At 45.5% G+C, this 21,321-nt stretch overlaps 1 protein-coding gene across 7 annotated transcripts in view; it reads right to left on the bottom strand.

The window, feature by feature from the left end:
- The window catches only part of MARK2 (microtubule affinity regulating kinase 2), a 2,737,523-nt gene that overhangs the window by 500,928 nt on the left and 2,215,274 nt on the right, over window positions 1–21,321 (bottom strand). For all 7 annotated transcript variants that reach the window (XM_044075616.1, XM_044075618.1, XM_044075619.1 and 4 more), the window contains one exon: window positions 19,574–19,834. In XM_044075616.1, coding sequence (XP_043931551.1) covers window positions 19,574–19,834 — 261 coding nt within the window. The remainder of the gene's footprint in view (window positions 1–19,573; window positions 19,835–21,321) is intronic.

Below are 21,321 nucleotides of genomic sequence, written 5' to 3'. Positions count from 1 at the left end.
TTGTCATGAGAGGTAGTGGGGGATACGCCTAAAGAAGACCAAGTGGCCAAGCATGGACAAGAGCGTCTCTGGGGGCTTCCCCTCGAGGGGGAATTAGAGCGAAACACTTGCTGCACTTCGCATTGGATGGCGATGCGAAGCGATCACAGCAAAGCTGACCCCACTTGAGGAAGATCTGTTTCACTACATAAGGGTTCAGAGACCACTCGTAGGGCAAAAGGATAGTACTGCTCAGTTTGCCCGCTAAAATGTTGGACCGACCTGGGCTGTGCGTTGCTATCAGAAAACGGTTAGTGGAGATCGCCCATTCCCACACTCTCATGGCCTCTCGACAAAGTGAGTAGGACCTGGTTCCCCCGTTTGTTGACATACCAGACCACTGACATATTGTCTGACTGAATCGCAAATGTTCCCAGAGGAAGAGAAGCATGAAGGGCCTGCAACGCTAAAAGGACCGCTCTCATCTCCAGAACATTGATATGCAGAATGGTCTCGTTTGGGGTCCACGTGCGTTGGACAGTCCTGCCCGAGCAATGCCCACCCCACCCTAGAAGGGAGGAGTCCATGGTCACCATGGCTTGGGGCGGGGGCATAACAAAAGTGCGTCTTTCTCGAAGATCCTGGGATTGAAGCCACCACATGAGGGAAGCTTTGCACACCTTGCTTAGAGGAATTGGAAAGTTTAGGGGCTGGTATAACAGAGACCACTGAACTTGTAAGGTTCACTGTAACACTCTCATATGCAGATGTGCACAAAGAACCAGATTTATGGCTGCTGCCGTGGACCCTAATGCTCTCAGGACTAACTCTGCTGGGGGTGAAGAAGTCTGAAGAAGTGCCAGGACAAGAAGGGTCAGGTTCCGAAGTCTGTCTGGAGTAACAAATACCCTGGCCTGAAGAGAATCTATTCTCGCCCCTATGAAGTCCAGAATCTGAACAGGCTGAAGAGAGGACTTCGTAAGGTTTATCGTAATACCCAGTAGATTTGACAACTGAAGGAAGGAATTCTCTGGCTTGAATAAGTTGATGTCTGGAGGGTGCAGTGAAGAGCCAATCGTCCAGGTACGGAAAGACCTGAATGCCCTGAAGCCTCAGGTGGGCCGCTACAACTGCCATGACCTTGGGTAAACACCCTGGGGGCTCTGGTGAGAACAAAGGGTAGGACCCTGATCTGGTAGTGATTGGCCCCTAGCCGAAAGCAGAGAAACCTCCTGGATCGCCTGTCCATCAGGATATGGTAGTACACATCCTTGAGGTCTACCGAGCACACCCAGTCTTCCTCCTGCAAGAACGGCAGGATGGATTGTAAGGTGACTATCTCCTTGGTAACGGACAGGTTCATCGTGGACAGGTTGAGAATCAGCCTCAAGTCCCCCATCTTTTTTGGCACCAAAAAGATCCTGGAATAGATGCCTGATCCGTACTGATCTGGGGGGGGGGGGGGGGATCGGCTGGATTGCTCTTTTGTTTAGCAGCTTTTCTATTTCCAAAGCTGATGCCGCCTCCCTTTAAGCGGGTGGAACGTCTGGGAGGTGCCTTGGGGATAAGGGACTGTTCATAAAGTGAATGGAATAACCTCTGGATATTACTCAAAGCACCCAGCGGTCTGACGTTATGGACTCCCATTGAGCTAGGTGCTTCAAAAAATGTCCTCCGACTGCCTCCAGAGGGGAGCAGTCAGGCAACCCCTCAGGACTGCTGCTCGGGTCGATCTGAAAAAGGTTCCCGTGACCCGAAGTTCTTCGGTCCTCCTCTGCCTCTGGGCCGGCATCCACCTTGTCCCCCTCTGCCTCTAGGGGAAAAGGAATCCAGAGCGTCCCGGGAATGCTGAGACTTCCAGAACCACAACTTCTTTTGCCCTCGCTGAATCCTGGAAAAGGACCTTTGAAGATTAGAGAAGCAGATCCCGACAGCGTCTTCCCATCCTTCTCACTCTGGACCAGCGTGTCTTGGACAGTCTTCCTGAACAGGGACGACCTGTCAAAAGGGGCATTCACAAAGGACGCCTTGAAAGGTTCCGAAAAATCGCAAAGCTGGAACCAGGTGTGACACCTCATGGCATTACCGGACCTGGCCATCCTAGCAGCTCCCTCGGTGGAGTGAGAGAGTAAATGCATGGACGTGTTAGGAACAGACTGAAGAGTGGCCATACGTGCCGAGAATGAACGTTTATCCTCGGCCAAATTGGACTCTGGGGGAGACTCCGTGTACTCTTTCACAAGGTCGCACTGAAGCCTAATCACGTGGGCCATATAGTTCAGCACCCTTATGGCAAAGGTAGCTGAAGCATACGTCTGCTTTCCGAGTCGATCCATCGCCCTACACTCCTTGTTCAGAGGATGGACCAAGGAACTCTCCTGCGCCAATTCCTTTTTGGTGGCCGCCGCCACCACCATGGCATCAACTGGGGAACCTTTACTCATGCAGGCTTGTCAGTAGGAGGGCTCAACACTTATCTGGCAGTTTTGGTATTGGCTCTGCAGTGTCCGGTTCCTTCCATGCTCTGATGGTAATGAGGTCCACCAGAGGATCAGTGGGGGGAACGACACCCAAGAGGTAGATGGGCCTGCATCGAATGCCTCCAGGAATACCGACTCATCCGAGGAAGGCTTTTGGGTGGACCAGCCTCCCCTCTGGCTGAGGATTTCCATTATTTCTCCGAAGGAGACGTCTTCGGGAGGCTATCTGGGGGAGCCTTCCCCTTCCTCCAAGTCGGTATCCTCAGCGAGGGATTCGGGGGGGGGGGGTCCATGTGCCTCCTCTTGCACTGGCATTTGCGAGGGACCTCCTTGGGGGGCTCTCCGGGGAGGGCTCACAAACAGTTTTGTGTTCCTCGAGGGGAACCATCTGGGGCATATCAGACACAGGCTGTCCCTGGGAGGACTGGATGACAGAAGACATACTCAACTGCGAGGGAGCAGGGGCGGATTCCGAGGAAAGAGTGAGGGGTCTTGATCCTCCTGAGAGAACCCTCTCCACAACGAAGGCCGAAGGGGAACTGGCTGAATCTGGTAGGATGAGTAGCCATGCCCCTTGGATCCGAGGAAGGGATTGGAACAGAGCCCGGAACAGTCGGGCCCAGAGGGGTGGTATGCCCTGACCACAATGGAGCCGATGACACACTCATCCCCTTGCATCTGATGCCCAGATCACAGCTCCAAGAGCTCGGATCCGACAAACTCGAGGGCATGGACGGTATCGAGGTTGGAGGAACCATCAGCGCTGACCCCGACTCTGGGGCTCCTCGGATCCAGGGACTCCGAAACCCAGAGAAGGAGCTATTGGGGTGAACATCGGAGCCGAACTCCCCGCTCTGGCGGGAGGGGAAGCCAGCAACACTCCAATCTACCACTGAGTCTGCAAGAACCTTATCATCTGGTCCATGTCAGCTTCAGAGAGCCTTCTTGTGGATCTGGAGGACGCCACCGACACTGGCCGGGAGGGCCGATGCGAGGACAACCTCGAAGCGGGCCGAGCCACCTCCTCTGGCGAGAATCTAAAAGAACGGAGCCAAGGGGAAGACAGCCTAGGAACCTTTTCTGGGGTAGAAACCACTTTAACAGGGGGGGGGCAGGCCGACGGATCCAATGGGTCCGCTGGTCTCATGACCCCTCTCCTTGTCTCTTTCCCTTTCTTTTTCTCTGTGCTGCTCCTTCCTGGCCTCTTTATCGCCCTGTTTGTCGGTGGGAATGTGAGTCCCAGACAGGGAAGGAGGACCAGAAGCTGTTACAGCTACAGCCATGGTTGAAGAAGCCGCCGATTCTGCTGGGAGAAGACCAGCCAGAATCAACTTGGCCCTGCGATCCCACAAAGTCCAAGGATTAAAGGCCGCACAAATTTTGCAGCCCGAGGTAAGGTGGAGAACCCCTAAACACACGAACACACGATGCACAGTGTGAGACCAACGGCTGGTGACAGCTTATGGCCACACACTGTGCATTTAGAGAAAGTCGGCTTTTGGGAGTCTGACATAGCCACCCCACAACAAACAAAGGCCAACTAGGAACCTAGTTAAAGCACATGCGCGCACACACACTGAAAGCCACTCTACTAGTGAATGCATGCATGTGCATTTGGTGGGGGGAGTTAGCAGCATACTAACCATCTGAGTATGCAAGAGAGACAACTTTGAATGCTAAAAAAAAGATATTAAACAGACAATAGGTAGTCAGGGGGATGCTATCATAACATAGGGCAGGTAACACTGGATGCGGGTTGGTCCATGGATAAACAGCCCCAGATTAGGTGTTGAGCCAAAAAGTGCTGCTTTCCATCTTTCCAACATGAATGAATTGACCCTTTTAGTTCACAAAAAGTATGGCAGAAAAGCAGACTGTTCAGCAGAAAACACTGACAAGGCAAAGACTCCACAAGCAATGGCAAATACTCGCAAAGATAAATCACTGCTGCCCTGCAGAAAATGCTGATATAATTTTGAATAATAATAATAAAGAAAGAAGCCATACATTTATAACTTATGTAAAATAAAAGCCTTTGTATTAGTTTTTTCTCTTTTATGACTGTTTCTGTGGATACCCATCCTACTGTGTAATATATGAAGTTAACAGAGATGTTACAAGAAAAACAACATGTATAATGAAAAAACCTTAAAAAGAGGAAATCAATTAAATAAATTAATCTTGTAATTAAGAGAATAATCTTTTGTCCAATACAGCATTAATATTTCAGGACGCTAAATTGATGATTAATCTTCTTTTGGAAAATTAAAAATCAACAGACACCTTAACTAATCTTATTATATGACCCTTTAGTTAAGTAATCCCAGGTGTTCACTATAAGAACGAATTATCTGACATTATTCAAAGTTGTAAAAAATGAAAATGCTACTTATCCAACAGTAGCATACTCAAGTCAGCAAAATAACTGGAAGCAAAGCAGAATAATTTTTACAGCAGGCAATAAAGCTGGTGTTATGATAAGACCTAGATTCCAGTTCAATACAAAATACAGTCCAACTTACATATTTACATTATATATAGTTCCAGACAACACCAATACAAACAGTGATAACAATGCAATATCACAGGCAATAGTACACAAAGACGTGCCCAGATGGCCAGACTGGATTACCTGGGACAGTTCTGAAAGCAGAATACAAAAACAATCAACCTGACAAAAATGTACCAAAGATTACTACATACAGAATACAGAATCACTGGCAGGATGCAGCCTGGAAGTGAATGACACAATGGAAAGGTCAAGTCTGGATATTCTCTGAATCTGGAAGACAAGGTGGAAGGACAGCACAGCAAAGTCTCCTGGCCTGGGACCCAGAGACTACTACTCATGGGGAAAACAGACTGGAACTGTGGTGAGTGAATTTTCTTAGGACAGGGAGAATGCAATCTGAATCCAGTGCAAGGTTCATAGGAGGCTACTAGGCTATTGGCCTTAGGGCCTTTATAAGCCTAGCCATGTTATACCCTTGTTATCTTATTGACCAAGTTGTTTGGTCTATATCTGCTCGAGTATATTTGCAGCTCGAATCTATGATCAGCATCAACTGCCCTTACCCAAGAGGGACATAGGTGACACCCCTGAGGTAAATTTACGGTCTCCCATCCAGTTGTCTAAGTTACGCTCAAATAGGGTTATTGTGGGCTCTGTTTTACATGAATTGGGAGTTTGTTCCAGAGAAGTGGCAATCTCTAGGAGACATACCTGTCTCTCCAGTATGTCCTGTTAATGTCGCATGCTAGGTTAAGATCCCTAAAGCAAGTGAACCTTGTCCCATTTGACTTGTGGATGTGCACCATATCCATTAGGGCAGGGTCCAAGACTGCTCTGTAGGCCAGGCACAAGTCGCCTCTCAGCAGCCTATAAGACACAGAGTACAGTAACAGGGCCTTCAGTCTGTCCATGTAGGTCATGTGTTGAAGGCCCTGAATGTTTTTGGTGAGAAACCTCTGAGATCTCTCCAGCTGCTGCAGGTGTTTGGTGAGGTACATACAGAAGGGAACACTGTACTCTATTAGTGGTCTGATAAGAGATGAGTACAGGGGAGTTAGAACATCCTTACCTCTGGATGTGATGCCTGCTGGTAGAGGTGAAATCCCAAACTTTGACTGCATGCGTTCTGTAGGTGAGTCAGTTGGCTACCCATCTGATAATATATGGGTTAATTCCCAGATGGGTGAGTTTCTCAATGATGCATGAGTGGAGGATTGTGTCAAAAGCCTTGACAAAATCAAGATAGGTTGTATGTACTGTTTTGCCTTCATCCAGGACTTTGGTGACATTCTCGAAGAAGTCCACCAGGTTTAATAAGCATGACCTACACTTAAAAGTCAAACTGGTTTGGGTCAAGAGTTTGAAGGTCACCTATGTCTTTGTTGATAAGGTCCATGATGATTCTCTCCATGGCCTTGCAGATAAGGCTGGTTAGGCTTATGGGTCTATAGTTCCCAGGGTCGGTTGATGGACCCCCTTTGTGCAAGGGAATTACAACTGTTGCTGTTTTCCACTCTGCTGGGACAAAGCTAGTACATAGACTGTGGCTGAAGAGAGTACCAAGTGGTTCTGCTAGGTCCTGTTTTAGACCACTTAGTAGGCAGCCTGGGATGTTACCTGGTCCAACAGAGGCTGTTTTTGGCCATGGAGAGTGCAGTTATGACCTGCTCTTTGGAGATACTAGGTAGAGGACTGGTGACACGTATGCTTTGGAGTAAGTTGGGAGAGGATGGGTGAAGTTTGCACCAAGTCTGTCTGCTAGCAGGTTGGTGATGTCTTCACGGTCAGTATGAGTAGTACTGTCCACTACCAGTTCGGCAAAAAGCTGGGCCTTCCCTTTTTGATTTCTGACGTAGCTAAAGAATGCCTTGTGCTTATCCTTAAGCTAGGGATGCTAGTTTAGCTTCATAATTGGCTTTAGTGAACTTTACAAGATAACTAATTTGCTTGTTCAAGCTATAAAGATAAAGCAGTCTTCATGATTTCAGCATGTGCTTCACAGCAGGGCTGTGATTATGATGAAAAGGCAGCATTCAGACAGCAGGTGCAGAACCTCGTCAATAAAGTGGCAAAAAATGAGTTGGTCTTGAGAGGTGGAGACCTAAATACTCATACTGGAACAGTCAGCACAGGACACAATGACTGCCTGTGTACACAGAGTCAGGGCAACAGGAATAATGGAAAGGCCATGCTAGACTTCTGGCAAATGGCTTAACAGTGGCCAATACATGGCTCACCAAGAGAGATAATCATTACAAGATCTCACACAAGAATGGTCAGCATGTAGCTCAGGCAGACTTCTTCATAGTAGGGAAGAGCACTGCAGCCAAATCAGTGACTGCACCGTCATCTCTAGTGAAATGGTCAGCCCCAGGTATAAACCACTGGTGACTGCTATGAGCTGCAAGCATTGGTCAGAGAATGCTCTAAGGCCAACAGAAACTAGGATGAAAACCTAGAAGTTGTCTTGAGTGAAAGCACAGGAGTTCAAAGACATATTCATGGTTTTATCACCTTACGAAAAGGAGGAAATAGGGGAAGATACAGAGTAACAGCAGCATTTCAAAACAGCACATGTGAAGATGAAAGCACAGTTAAACAGGTGAGCCATAAGTTACAAAAGAAAAGCTGGTGGGGAAATAAAGCAGTCCAGGAAATTATCAAAATTCAGCACAAATGCAGGTATTAGTGGGAGGATAGAAAAGACTGACCAGGCTAATGGGAAACGCTGCTTGACTAATAAAGACGCTAAGACAGCAGTCACAACGGCAAACAACAGTTTCAGAGAAACTATATCAGTTTCTAGAAAGTGACTCACGAGATGGCACAAAGAAGCTCTATCAAGTTGCAAGGCACCAAGGTCGCAATAAAAACAGTCAGCAGGTGCCATTTGAAAGGGATGCCAGCAGCAATCTGATCATAGGTACAGAGGATATTTAGGACTGATGGATGTAGTTCAAGAAGTTTATCAACAAAGAAGACCCCACAGATGCTGCACTGCCGCATGTATAGCCTATGCTGAAAGAGGAAGGAGAACCCACCCTAGAAGAAGTACAAGTGAACTACAGAAAAGTCTTGGAAAGCAGAAGGCCCAAACAAAGTAACAGCAGCTATGATCAAGATGTTGGGTGCATTAGGGGAGAAACAGTTCTTGAGAGTATTCAAAGTCTGCAGAGCAGCATATAACAGATGACTGCAGAATAAGTATTGCAATGTCAATATACAAAAACAAAGGTGATATTCACAAACGTGGTCAGTACAGAGGTATCAAAATTCTGTCACACTGCATAAAAGAACAGGCTGACAAACAAATATGCAATACGAGAGATGAGAAGTTTGGATTTTGATAAGGATGCAGTACAACTGACCAGACATTTGCCATGAGACGTATGGTGCAGAAGAAGCTGAAAATGAAAAAGCCCAACTACATGTTCCTAGACTTGGAGAAAGCATATGACGATGTCCAAAGAAACCCGATATAGGCAGTGCTGCAATGCTTTGAAGCTCCAAAAAACATTAGTAGAATTAGGGCTGGCTATCTGCAATGATCCTGTGACAAAAGGGTACAGTGTTGAGACTTTCAGAGGGGTTTCCAGTGGGAGTGGGCATAAAGAGTTCAGCTCTACGCCTACTCCTGCTCATACTGGTAATATACTACATAAGCAATCAAGTCAAACTAACAAAACTGCTACATGTAGACAATCTAGCATTAGAAGTAAACTAAAGATGAATGTCAGGAAATTATAGGGTAGTGTAATGCAAACTTGAAGGCACATGTGATTAGAGTGAATACAGCCAAGACAGCAGTCATGTCAGCTAATGGGGAAATTAGAAGAAACAAAAAAATGACGGAAGGGAAAACAGTGGAACAGGTTAGCTTCAAGTATCTGGGAGGTAAGGCTGAGGAAATGTTAAGTCTGAATGAGGAAGTCAAAGCAAGAATCAGAGGTATGGCCCTCAATGACAGCAAAGTATCAGAAATAGTTTGTGACAAAAGACTATTAAGGAACCTCAAAAATAAGGTGTACAAACTAGTGGTGTGACCAGTGTTGCTGTATGGTGCAGAAACCTGGGCAGTGAAGGCACAGTTACTGAGAAGCTTGAGGTGACAAAAATGAAGTGAGATGAGAAGAATGACATACAATATGTGACAGATAAAGAAATAAAGAGATTAGAGCAGAAACCAAAGTAGTTCCAGTTGTGAAGAACAGATTACACTGGTTTAGATGCATGTGCTGGAAAGCAGAATGTGATTTGGCAAAGGAGGTTTGGGAGACAAAGGAAGAAGGTCAACAGCAGACAAAGATAATCAGCTGAAACATGGATGAACTGCATGATAGAAGACCTGTGGCAATTTGACATGACTGGCAAAGAAGGTAGTAGAGTGGCTCTAAGTTGAGACATAGCTGGCAACTATTGATCAAACAAGCTTGACCCCATGTAAAATAGGAAAGAGGAGTGATGATGAGTACACAAAGATAGGACAGCAAAACAGCTATACAAGGGCTGAAAAAAAACTGGTGCAAATATGGGTGTTACATGTAAGTGCTGTCTGGTGCTCAGACAAAAACATCACAAAACCATGCAATTTAGAGAAAGTACAGTTGTGTGGGCAACTTACAATAACTGTAGGTGCTCAAGTATGGTCACTGTTGCAGTCATAACTTATTAGGATGTGTGCCACTGGCTGACTCAGATGTCCAGCCTGACTTGCACAGAATTGAGTAGCTATCTGAACACTCTTTCCCTATGACCAGGCTGGAATAATCTTACCTCATATAGCTTCACATATCTGGAATATAGACTGCACGTGTCCACGCTATCTTTTGTATTTTTCTTGCCCCTAATCTTGACACAGCTATCCCTACCATCAGTGGCTGCTGGTATAACTTATCCAAGATATGCAGGATGTGACAGAGCATACAAGCCCTCTTACCAAAAACTGAGCAAGAGAAGGAGAGGAGCAAGGTTACAGAGATGAAAGGGGGAAGGTGTACATGTCACCCAAAATAACCATAACGCATACTTGAATGTACTAGAAAAAGAAGTTATGTACCTACCATAACGTTCCATGTTAGTTGTCTTCATCTCGCCTTCCTTCTTGCTGGTTGGGATCAGAGCCGATCCTCGGCTCCGACTCAGCCATCTTCAATAGCTTGAGAGCTGTTTACTGGCTCGAGGCTACCCCTTATCCCATAAAGCCTAGCGATAGCTACCCAAATCTCGTTTGAAATAGCTAACTCCAGACATAACAACATAATAAAACAGTCAATAAACAGTTGACTATACCTGCTATATTCTCTTAAGTCAATAAACGAAACAATAGAACACACAGCCAGTGCAACAGACAAAAAACTCCTCTCGATCCACTAGGACAGGGGGATGGAGGGTGGGACGCAAGAAGGAAGGCGAGATGAAGACAACTAACATGTAACGTTATGGTAGGTACATAACTTCTTTATGTTAAGTTGTCTATCTCGTCTTCGTTTTTGCTGGTTGGGACAGCGTCCCTAGCACCTAAAAACCTGGGTGGCTCAGTGGAACAGACTCTTCAGAACAGTGAAACCAAAGTCGGCTCTGCTCCTGGAGACCATATCCAACTTGTAATGAGAAATAAAGGTATGAGGGTTTGCCCACGTGGCAGATGCACAGATGGAATCCATGGGCAACCTAGACTGGAAGGCTACAGAGGTGGCCAAGGCCCTAGTAGAATGACCTTTCTGTTTAATAGGTAATTGTTTGTTCCTTAACTAATAAATGAAAGAAATAGTGTGCGACAACCATCTGGACAAGGTTACCTTGGAAACTGGGAGACCTTGTTTGCCCAAAGCGTAAGAGAGGAATAGTTGGGTCTGACTTCCTTACTTTAGTTCTGTGCAGATAAAAACGCAATTGCCTATGAACGTCCAATTGGTGTAGTTTGTATTCTGCCTTGTTGGTATGATTAGGGAAAAACACAGGAAGATCTATAGATTGGTTTAAATTACTTTCTGAGCAGACTGTAGGGAGAAATGAGGAATTAGTCCTCAGAGCAACCCTGTCCTTATGAAAAACTAAATATGGAGGACGAACACATAGCGCCTGAAGTTCGGAGACACGTCTGGCTGAAGTAATGGCTACCAGAAAGTCTGTCTTCCAAGATAGGAACTTGATGGAGCAGGACGCTGCTGGTTCAAAGGGGGGCAGAATTAAGGAGGTTAGGACTAAATTAAGGTCCCAAGGAGGAGGGGGATCTCTCACTGGAGGCCTAAGAAGAGTTGTCCCTCTCAAAAAAGCTTTACATAGTTTATGAGACATAATGTTAGAGTTTGTAAAACCAACATGAAAGTTAGAAATGGCCGCCATTTGTACCCTGATCGTAGAAGCGGACCCGGAATGAAACAGTTGAGCTAGGAATTCCAAGATTTCGTGGACTGGGGCTGAAAAAGTATCCACATTTCTAGTCTTTGCCAAACAAGAAAAACGTTTCCATTTGCTAGCATAAGTTTTCCTTGTTGTAGACTTGTGAGAGGAGACTATAATGTCACGGACAGCTTGAGAAATGCTGGGAAGCCTGGCTAAGGTTGGAAGTGGAGCAACCAAGCTGTGAGCTGTAGAGGTTTGAGGGATTGATGCAACCCGCCTGATTGATGAACCAGGAGGTCTGGAAATGGGTCCAGAGTTAAGGGTTGATCGAGAAGGTAACGATGCAGGAACGGGAACCATATCTGTCAAGGCCAGTAGAGAGCAATGAGGATCATTTTGCAACCCAACGATATTGCTTTCTGTACAAGTTTGGGTATCAGAGGGAAAGGCATAAAGAAGTCCCTGGGGCCAATCGTGGACTAGAGCATCTCTGGGTGTGTGACCCGGAAGCGGAAGAAGGGAGAAGTAGTTGCTGCATTTGCTATTGAAGAGGGTGGCAAAGAGATCGCAGAAAGGCTGTCCCCATTTGCGGAAAACAAGATTCTCAACTTCCTGATTCAGAGACCACTCATGAGGCATGAGAATAGCTCTGCTGAGCCTGTCCACTATGACGTTGGATCTCCCGGGAATGTGTGTCGCAATCAGAAAACGTTGGGAGGAAATCGCCCATTGCCAAAGTCTGAGTGCTTCTCGACACAGGGGGTAGGGACCTGTTTCCGCCCTGCTTGCTGATGTACCACACCACTGACATGTTGTCCATTTGAATAGCAATTGTCCCAGGAGGAAGAGAGTCTTGAAGAGCTTGCAACGCCAGGAGCAGGGCTCTCATTTCCAGGACATTTATGTGCAGATGGTACTCGTGAGGTTGGCACGTGCCTTGGACTGTCCTGCCCAGATAATGCCCCCCATCCCCACCCTATCAGGGAGGCGTCTGTCGTCACTGTGGCTACCAGAGGGGGTTGTATGAAAGGTTTGCCCTGAGTAACTAGTGGGGAGACCATCCACCAAGAAAGATGCCTTTTGCATGCTTCCGTGATCATGATCTTGTAAGTCATGGGTAGCTCTTGGAAAGACCACTGCGTAAACAGAAGCCACTGAAGAATCCTCATATGAAAGCGGGCCAGTGGGATTAGGAGAATGGCTGCTGCCATGGAACCCAGAGTTTGAAGGACGTACCTGACTTGGATCCTTTTGCTCTGCATCAGAACCTGTACCTGCTGACGAATTGCAGACACCCTTTCTGGTGGCAGCCTTGCAAACATATCCCTTGTGTCTAAGTCTGCTCCTATGTAAGTGATAGACTGACAGGGCAACAAGGCAGACTTTTTGAAATTTATTGTGATGCCGAGCTGTGAGCAGATTTTGATTGTGTAGTCCCGAGCTTGTATGAGTTGATGCCTGGTGGTAGCAGTAAGGAGCCAGTCGTCTAGATACGGAAACACCTGGAATCCTTGATGCCTCAGGTGAGCCGTGACCACTGCCATACATTTGGTGAACACCCTGGGGGCTGTGGTGAGACCAAAGGGCAGAGTTCTGAACTGATAATGACTGGCCCCCAGCCGGAAGTCAAGATATCTCCTGGAGCGTCTGTCCATCTTTATATGGTAGCACGCGTCCTGAAGATCTACAGACCACATCCAATTGTCCTGACCCAGAAAGGGTAGAATGGACTGTAGCGTGACCATCCGAAACTTTGTTCTTTGCACAGACCTGTTTAGTCTGCTGAGATCCAGAATTGGTCTCCAGTCTCCTGTCTTTTTTGGTACTAAAAAGAACCTTGAGTAAGTTCCGGATCTGTGCTGGTCTGCAGGGACTTCCTGGATGGCTCTTTTTATAGCAGTTTGGAAACTTCTATTACTGCTTGCTCCTTCAGATTGGGTGGAACATCTGGGAGGGTCTTCCTTGACTGTAAAGGGGGCTGATGGAAGGGAATTTTGTAACCTCCGGATATAACCATACCCATCTGTCTTGTGTTAAACTTCGCCAGGCTTTTGGGTACAGCGAAAGTCTTCCCCCGACTTCCTCCATAGTTGAGCAGCTGGGCAACCCTTCATGGATGCTGGAAGGGCTTATCAGAGAAGGATTCTCTGTTGCCCTGGTTCTGCGGACCCCCTCTGCCATGAGGGCGGCGTCTATTATTATTGTTTCCCCCTCTGCCTCTGGAGGAAAAAATCACTGCATGTGTCAGGCAAGGCTCCCTGAGATTTACGGAACCACATCTTCCCACTCTTCTGACCCTTGGGGTAGGGTCTAGAGGGAGTGGAAAAACAGACTCACATGGCAGAGAGAGTCTTGCCTTCTTGCTCACAACTAGTCAAAGTGTCTTTCACCTGTGGTCCAAAAAGAAAGGAACCATCAAAGGGAGTGTTGGTGAAGGACGCTCGAAAGGGTTCCGCAAAGTTACACAGCCGCATCCAGGCATGCCTCCTAAGGGCCACCCCGGTACCAGCGGCTCTACTCTCCCCATCGGCTGCATAGGAAATGAGCCTCATGGAGGAGTTAACAACAGAATTAAGCGTCGCTAGCTGGGAAGCTACCTTGGCTTGTGCTCCCTCAGCTGTTGGATCTTGGAGGGTATCTCCGAGCTCTTTAAGGAGATCCCTTTGAAGTCAGGTAAAATGACACAGGTAGTTCAGTGACCTCATAGAGAAGGTCGCTGAAGCGAACATTTGCTTCCCATATCTGTCCATCATCCTAGACTCCTTGTTAGGGGGATGGACAGACGAAGAGGTCTCCGCTAACTCTTTTTTGGTGGCTGCTGCTACCACCATAGCATCAACAGGGACACCTTTCAAAGGGAATTGTTTATCCTGGGGTGCTGTAATAAATTTACTAGGTCTCCATGGAGTTGGTTCCACTGTATCCGGAGCTGACCAAGCCTTTCAAGCCACCACTATCATAAGTGGATTGAAAGGCGGAGACACCCAGGAGGTGGAAGGTCGGGAACCGAAGGCATCCAGAAATACAGACTCATCCTCAAAAGGGGCTAGGGGATTCCAGTTCACCCTCTGCTTAAGAATTTCTAGGATGTCCGAGAAAGAAACATCTTCAGAGGGGATCTCGGGGGACCCTTCCGAATCATCTAAGTCTGTATCGGAAGTGACAGACTCGGGGGAGTCAATGTGCTTCCTCTTACACTTTTTCTTCTGAGGGGGCTCTTCTGAGTGAGGAGAGGCCTTAGAAGAGGAGGAAATACCCAATGGGGTGTCCTGGAGCATCGGTTCCCTACGCTTAGGGTCTGGAGGAGCAGAGGTTGGCACAGGCACTACAGGAGACAGAGCCGGTGGGGCTGATAGTGGAGCTGACTCAGGGGACAGCACACTCCGCATGACATCGAAGGCGTCCCTGCCACGGTGCAGAGAAAGCTCCGGTTCCGAAGAAATAGGAATCTTTCTCCGCACTGAGGGAGACGGCTCCAAGGCCGATGTAGGAGCCAAGCTCACCTGCGCCGAAGCTCCGAGAGGGAGAACGGGGTCGGACAAAGGTCCGATGCCACTCACCCCCCTCGGAGATGACGAAGGAGCCCCGGCGCCCAGATCCCTCGATGGAAGGCACCACCAAGGGAATCGGAGCCGACATCGGAATCAAAGGAGATAGAGTTATTGGAGCTGACGGTTCCACTACTCGAACCCCAACGAACTCCGGCTCTGAACTCATTGGAGTCGGAGGAGGAACATCAAGAGAAGTGGATGGAGCCGATACCTGTTGAGGAGGGCTGGACAACAATTTGGTTAGTGCCTGCGACTTTAGCAACCTAATGACCACTCTCTCCACATCATGATCCGACAGCCTAGCGGATCGAGAAGAGTGAGAGGATCGGTGACTATACTCGCTCTGAAGTAAAGGAGACCGAGGAGCCGAATGTACCAATTCTAGTGAAAGGGACCTCAGCCTCTTGTGGCTTTGTGATGGCTCCGAAGCCTCTGATAGAGCCGACAGGGAGATTGTCTTGTCGGTGCCAGCCGGAACAGATGTAGAAGGTAAATCCTGAACCGAAGACGGCTCCGTACTTGGAGCCGACGGCTTGTGAGCTCTTGGCCGGTGAATCCTGGGGTTTTAAAAGACCCCTAAGAATAAGCTTATTCTTACGCTCCTGCAGGACTCTTGGACTAAAGGCATGGCAAATAGAACAAGAGTCCTGCAGGTGCACAGCGCCTAAACAATAGATATAAAAAGTGTGCCCCATCTGTCAGTGACATTTTCTGACAGCATGAGTCAAACTTCTTAAACCCAGAAACCTTGGATTCCTTTGACATCCTTAAAAGTAGGAGGAAAAACAGTTATAACAATAACAACCAGAAGCAATATACAGTCTATCAAAAAACACTCTACTAAAAAGACTATAGCTAAAGGTTTTTTTAAGATAATAGGAAAGCCTCTAACTTAAACGGCTAGCCTAAAGGAGAAAGGCAGGAGGAAAGCCTCTAACTTAAATGGCTAACCTGACAAGACGGGGGAGGGGTGGGGGAGAACTCTCTTAGTTAAACGAGATCTACAAGAAAAAGGGGGAAACTACAAGCTAAACAACTATCTAACACAAAAAAACAAGACTATCGTTAATAATAAAATACTAGAAGGGTTGAATTCTTGTGAAGAAAGTTATACAACAACTTTATACAAGCCTGAGCCAGAAAAACGACACCTCGCAGCTGAAGTGGCAAACGAGATCTGGGTAGCTATTGCTAGGCATTATAGGATAAGGGGTAGCCTCCAGCCAGTAAACAGCTCTCGAGCAATTGAAGATGGCCGAGTCGGAGCCAAGGATTGGCTCCGATCCCGACCAGCAAGAACGAAGGCGAGACAGACAACTTAACATTAACTAGCAATTCAGCCCAACACCATATACATGGATGATTTCAACTATCCCACCATAAACTGGGACATGCACACAAAACCACTAACATGCAGGCTCAAGGATTCCTGGATTTTGTCAATGCACACAATCTGGAACAGCTAGTCTGCACACCAACTAGGCATGCAAACATCCTGGATCTGCTGTTCACAAATATAAGGGAACATTGCACCCTCCCTTGTGTAATGTCCTCAGTGGTAAGATCAGAATGCAAAGTAGTCACCCTTGAAATAAATATAAAGGCTGAACTGTCAGAAAAAAACAGAAACTTTAAGAACTCTTCTAAGGCTAACTGCACTCTAAGTGATGGCATAGCTAAATTCCAACCCCCCAAACTCAAAGAACACAACAGCCTATGCAAAGTGTTTACAGAAATCCTGTACAAGCATGTAAATAACTGCATAGAAAAAAGCAGCATCAAACCAAAATAATTTGAGGACACACTCCAAAAACAAACCCCCAGTATGAATAGGTTAGACAACAAAAGAAAGAAAATCCTGTCCAAAAATAGGAAGAGCTATGCTCAAAATAAAAAAAAAAACTCCATCATCAGTCTCATCAAGCAACATAGGGGGCTAATCAAGTCCACCAAGGCCAACTTCGAAGCAAAACTAGCCTCTCATGGTAGGGTTAACCGTAAGGTATTTTTCCATTATGTAAGCAACCTTAAAGGGAACACCCAACAGTGCGATGAACTAACAGTAAATGGAATGTTCTATACTGAACCAGAGGCTATAGCAAATTTGCTGGCTGACAAATTTAGCTCCAATTTCACTCCCCTATCACTCCCAGTTTCCCCCTAGTAAATACCCTCTACCATTTCTCTCCCAACTATCACTAAAGAACAGGTACTCACTGCACTCTCCAGAGCTAAAAACACTGCATCAATAGGGCCTGATAAAATTCCAGGATACCTCCTAAATAGCTTGAATCATGACATGCCAGTCCTTCTGGAATCTCTGTTCAACCACAACCTCCACACGGGTTTCATACCTAGCGAATAGAGGACTATAACAGTTATCACTCTACACAAAGGTGAACCATCAACAGACTCAGGGAACTACAGACCCATAAGTTTGTCTAGTCTTACATTTAAGGCCATGGAAAGAATTATCATAGACTTGCTAAAGACATAAGACATCTTCAAACACTCGGCCTATCCAAGTTCAGTTTTGTCAAGGGGAAGTCACACTGACTAAGCTTGGTGGACTTTTTTGAGAAGGTCATTAGAGCCATGGATGAGGGCAAAATGATACATACTGCCTATCTTGACCTGGCAAAGGCATTTGACAATACCTCACTTGAGTATTATAAACAAATTCACAAATTCAGGTATAAATTCCTATGTCATCCAATGGACGGTCAAATGGCTCAGGGAAAGGACACATGAAATTAGAGTGGGGGAATCCATCTCTACCAGAAGGCCCGTTACTAGTGGTGTCCCACAGGGCTTGGTACTGGGACAGCTTATGTTTGAAATTTATTTATTTATTTATTTACATTTGTTGACCGGGAGTGTATATACTTCTCTGAAGTCAAGACAAATATAGAAGATCTTTGGCTGACCAATTTGCTGACAACTGCAAGCTTGATGCAATCGGTGAATCCCCTAAAGATGTAGATATCCTCCAGAAGGGTCTGACACAGACAGACAACTGGTGCCAAAACCATTACCTAAAACTCAATGCAAAAAAAATGCATAATTATACCCTTTAGGAAGATGACCACCTTTGCAAATTTCAACACTGGTAACACTGCTCTAAGAGTAGACCCAGTGGTAAGGAACTTGGGAACTCAGGTTGACAGTAACCTGAACTTTTTCACCATGTGTTCATGCTAGTGAGAAAATCCTTCTATGTGGTGCAACTTATAAGTAAGGCCATAGCATCCAGATCAAAGGAAATCATAGTCCCAATTTACTCAGCTCTCATTTGACCAACAATAAGAGTACAATGCACCCTTTGGCATGCACATGACCAGGCATTTGCAACAGCTGGAGTGGCCACAGATGTTCCTCATTGAAAGAATATAGGGTGTACATAACATATACTACAGAGACTTCCTCAAAGCCCTGTCCCTGCACTCAGTCTCCAACAGACTACGGAGAGGAGATCTATGCTTAACCCCAGACATTCTCCAATCCAGCCCTGATGGATCTGCAACACATTCACAAAACAAACAGCACTAGAATTTCCCAATCTAAGGATCTAAACCTCATCTGTGACTTAAACAAAACATGTCACAGGGACATGTATGTGTCAGAGAGATTACCCCTTCTCTGAAGCAGACTCCCTCCACATTCATGTGAAACAAAGCTCTTCCCTGAAACTATTCAAACACAGTTTGAACCAATGGATGGGAAATCACAAATTCATCCCTGGCTTTTTGCTTGTGGCATTTATGAACAAGGTCAGTTTGTAGATGCCCTAAGCCACAGGCATATATGAAGCCCATTCTAGCCCATGGGCATTGCTAATTGGGGAAATTGGCGCATGAATGGTTAGGCTTAAAAAGGCTCTAAGGCTATTGGCACAGTAACCTCCTATGATGCTATATGGGTACCCATCCTGGGCAGTCATGGGGCCACTGCTCTATGGGCCGGGGGTGTTACAAGACTGCAACACTGACCACACGAACACTTACAATTATGATAAGTTGCTGCACAAATTGTGCTCCTTTGGCACGTAAACTCAGTGACAGATACTAAACATAGTGACACAGATCCTGTCATACACTAGTGATATAACAAAGAGGACAGCCCTAAGAACTATTTTACATTCTTGCCCTAGCTGACTGTACTTGGCCACAGTCGTTTGTTTCCAAATACAGGTCCCAGATTGCAAGACTAGCCATCATCATACTGGGCCATGGACAAATATTCACCATAGTTTTTTTTTTCTGCTTTATACTTACTAACTAGCAGTTACTAAATTATCTGAGACCTCTGTTGATGGCAGAAGAAAGGATGTCAACATTTCCAGCTTAACATATAACAAAATATACTGAAAGGATGGTGGCAACAGACTGACCCCCCCCCCCCACACCAAATAACTTACAACAGCACATGGAAGGATTTTCAACAATAATCAAGCTAAGACACTGACCACCACCCCCATTCAAGTTAAACTTCTACACTTTCTAAGTTCACAGGCATCAGCGAAGGAAGCCCAATATTACCAGCCGCTCTTCATGATAGTTCCTGGACAGCCTACAAAAGTCTCTATATAAAAATGTTCTAAACTTCCAAGCACTTCCAAACTCAACTTTTATTTAACATCTGATTACTCCTAATTAAGAAGCAACTTAAAAATGAAACTGATTATGTTTTACATTATTCATTCTTACCTACGAACAAACTTTGAGGTGAACTTGCTGAAGATGCTCCCAGAGGCTCCTCTTCGTGCTTGGCTGTTTCCATGCGATAGAGAGGGAGATGCAGGCGGGCCATTAAATGCATTTGTCTGCTGGTCCCGGGCTTGCCGGAGTTGACCGGCATGGAAAGTGCTACGACTAGCTATACCACGAGGGAAATTTGTGCGATCTGGAATAGCGCTGCTAATATTATGTGCAGATGGGGAGGCACCAGGGACTCTCTGAGGAGCAGTGCTGAAAATGTTTAAAAAAAAAGCATTAAACCTCATGCAGTAAAAAGACAGAATAAGAAACCAGTCAGCAATTAGTTCACTTTCAGTGCTATAAACAAGAGATTTTTTTTTTTGTGTGTGTGTGTGTGTGTGTGTGTGTGTGTGTGTGTGTGTGTGTGTGTGTGTGTGTGTGTGTGTCAGATGTAGGGGACTATTAAATACAAGAAGATGAAAGACAAAAGCACAATTCAGTCATGGTACTGCCAAGCCCCTTATTGCTAAAGCTCTATAAAACTATAAAGAATGCATTAATTACAGTCCTGTGTACACAATTTCTGCAGAAGGAAGGCCAGAAAACACAAAATACAAAAAAGGCTGTCATTAGTGAAATAGTCATGAATGAAATGTACAGAGCCATGGGGAGTAAATCTCCAAACTGGATCCAAACAAAGTGCAGGGAGGAGACTGAGTAAGCAACAATGACCTGAGAACACTTAAGCAAGAACTTACACTGCCATTACATCTAGTATTCACTAGGTCATATAAATATGAGGAGATTCCTCAAGATTGGAGACATGCACTTATTATACCTGTCTTTAAGGGAAGGGGGAGTAGGACAAACCCAGAATAATATAGACCCTTAAGTCTACTTTCATGTTGTGGAAAAATAATGGAGAAGGTAATAGTGGATTAGTTATTGTCAGAACTGGATAGGTTGGGACTTGAAACCATATATCAGCATGCATATGTTGAAAATAGATATTTTACCACCTGTAACATGATGTTCTATAACAATATAATAACAGCTATGAATGAAAAATTGTGATGTGATTTATATAGATTTAACTTCAGCACTGGACAGGGTCATGCACAAAACACTGATCAATAAATTAATACAACTAGTATTGATGTACTGTTGATAAGATGGACAGCTGTATGGCTTACAAATAGGACATGGCAAGTATCACACATCAACTGGACAGGTGAAATCCTTGGTTACAGTCAAGGTGTCCCACAGGGCTCTGTACTGGGCCCATACATGTTTAGATTGTATCTTTCCGGCCTTACTTTTTCATCTGAGGTGTTCTACAGTCTATATGCTGACGACCTGAAATTGGGTAAACTGATTACAAGTGTTAAAGATAAGGCATGTCTGCAAAATAGTTTGACTAAATTGACCATTTGGGCACAACAGAATAATATGCTGATAAATACATCAAAAATTAAGCATGTGATATTTGGGAGACAAACTGAAAGGTGAATATTTAATACAGCACACAGTGATTGAAACTGTAGACTCAAGGACCTGGGTATATGGGTAGAGTCAGCTATGAGTTTTTCTAATCATATCAACAAATTGACTAATGATAGTTATAGAACTATAGGTTGTATAAAAAGATTTATAAAGTCTAGGAAATCAAACATAATGAAGTAATTGTTTGTTAGTTACATTAGACCCAAACTTGAGTATGGAATAACAATATGGAAACCCTATAGGAAAACAAGCAT

This window comes from Protopterus annectens, chromosome 6.part1 (assembly GCF_019279795.1).
Source record: "Protopterus annectens isolate FY-2018-M chromosome 6.part1, PAN1.0, whole genome shotgun sequence".
NCBI lineage: Eukaryota > Metazoa > Chordata > Ceratodontiformes > Protopteridae > Protopterus > Protopterus annectens.
Note: the sequence above shows the minus strand (reverse complement) of the source record. Positions and strands in the feature narration are given on the sequence as shown.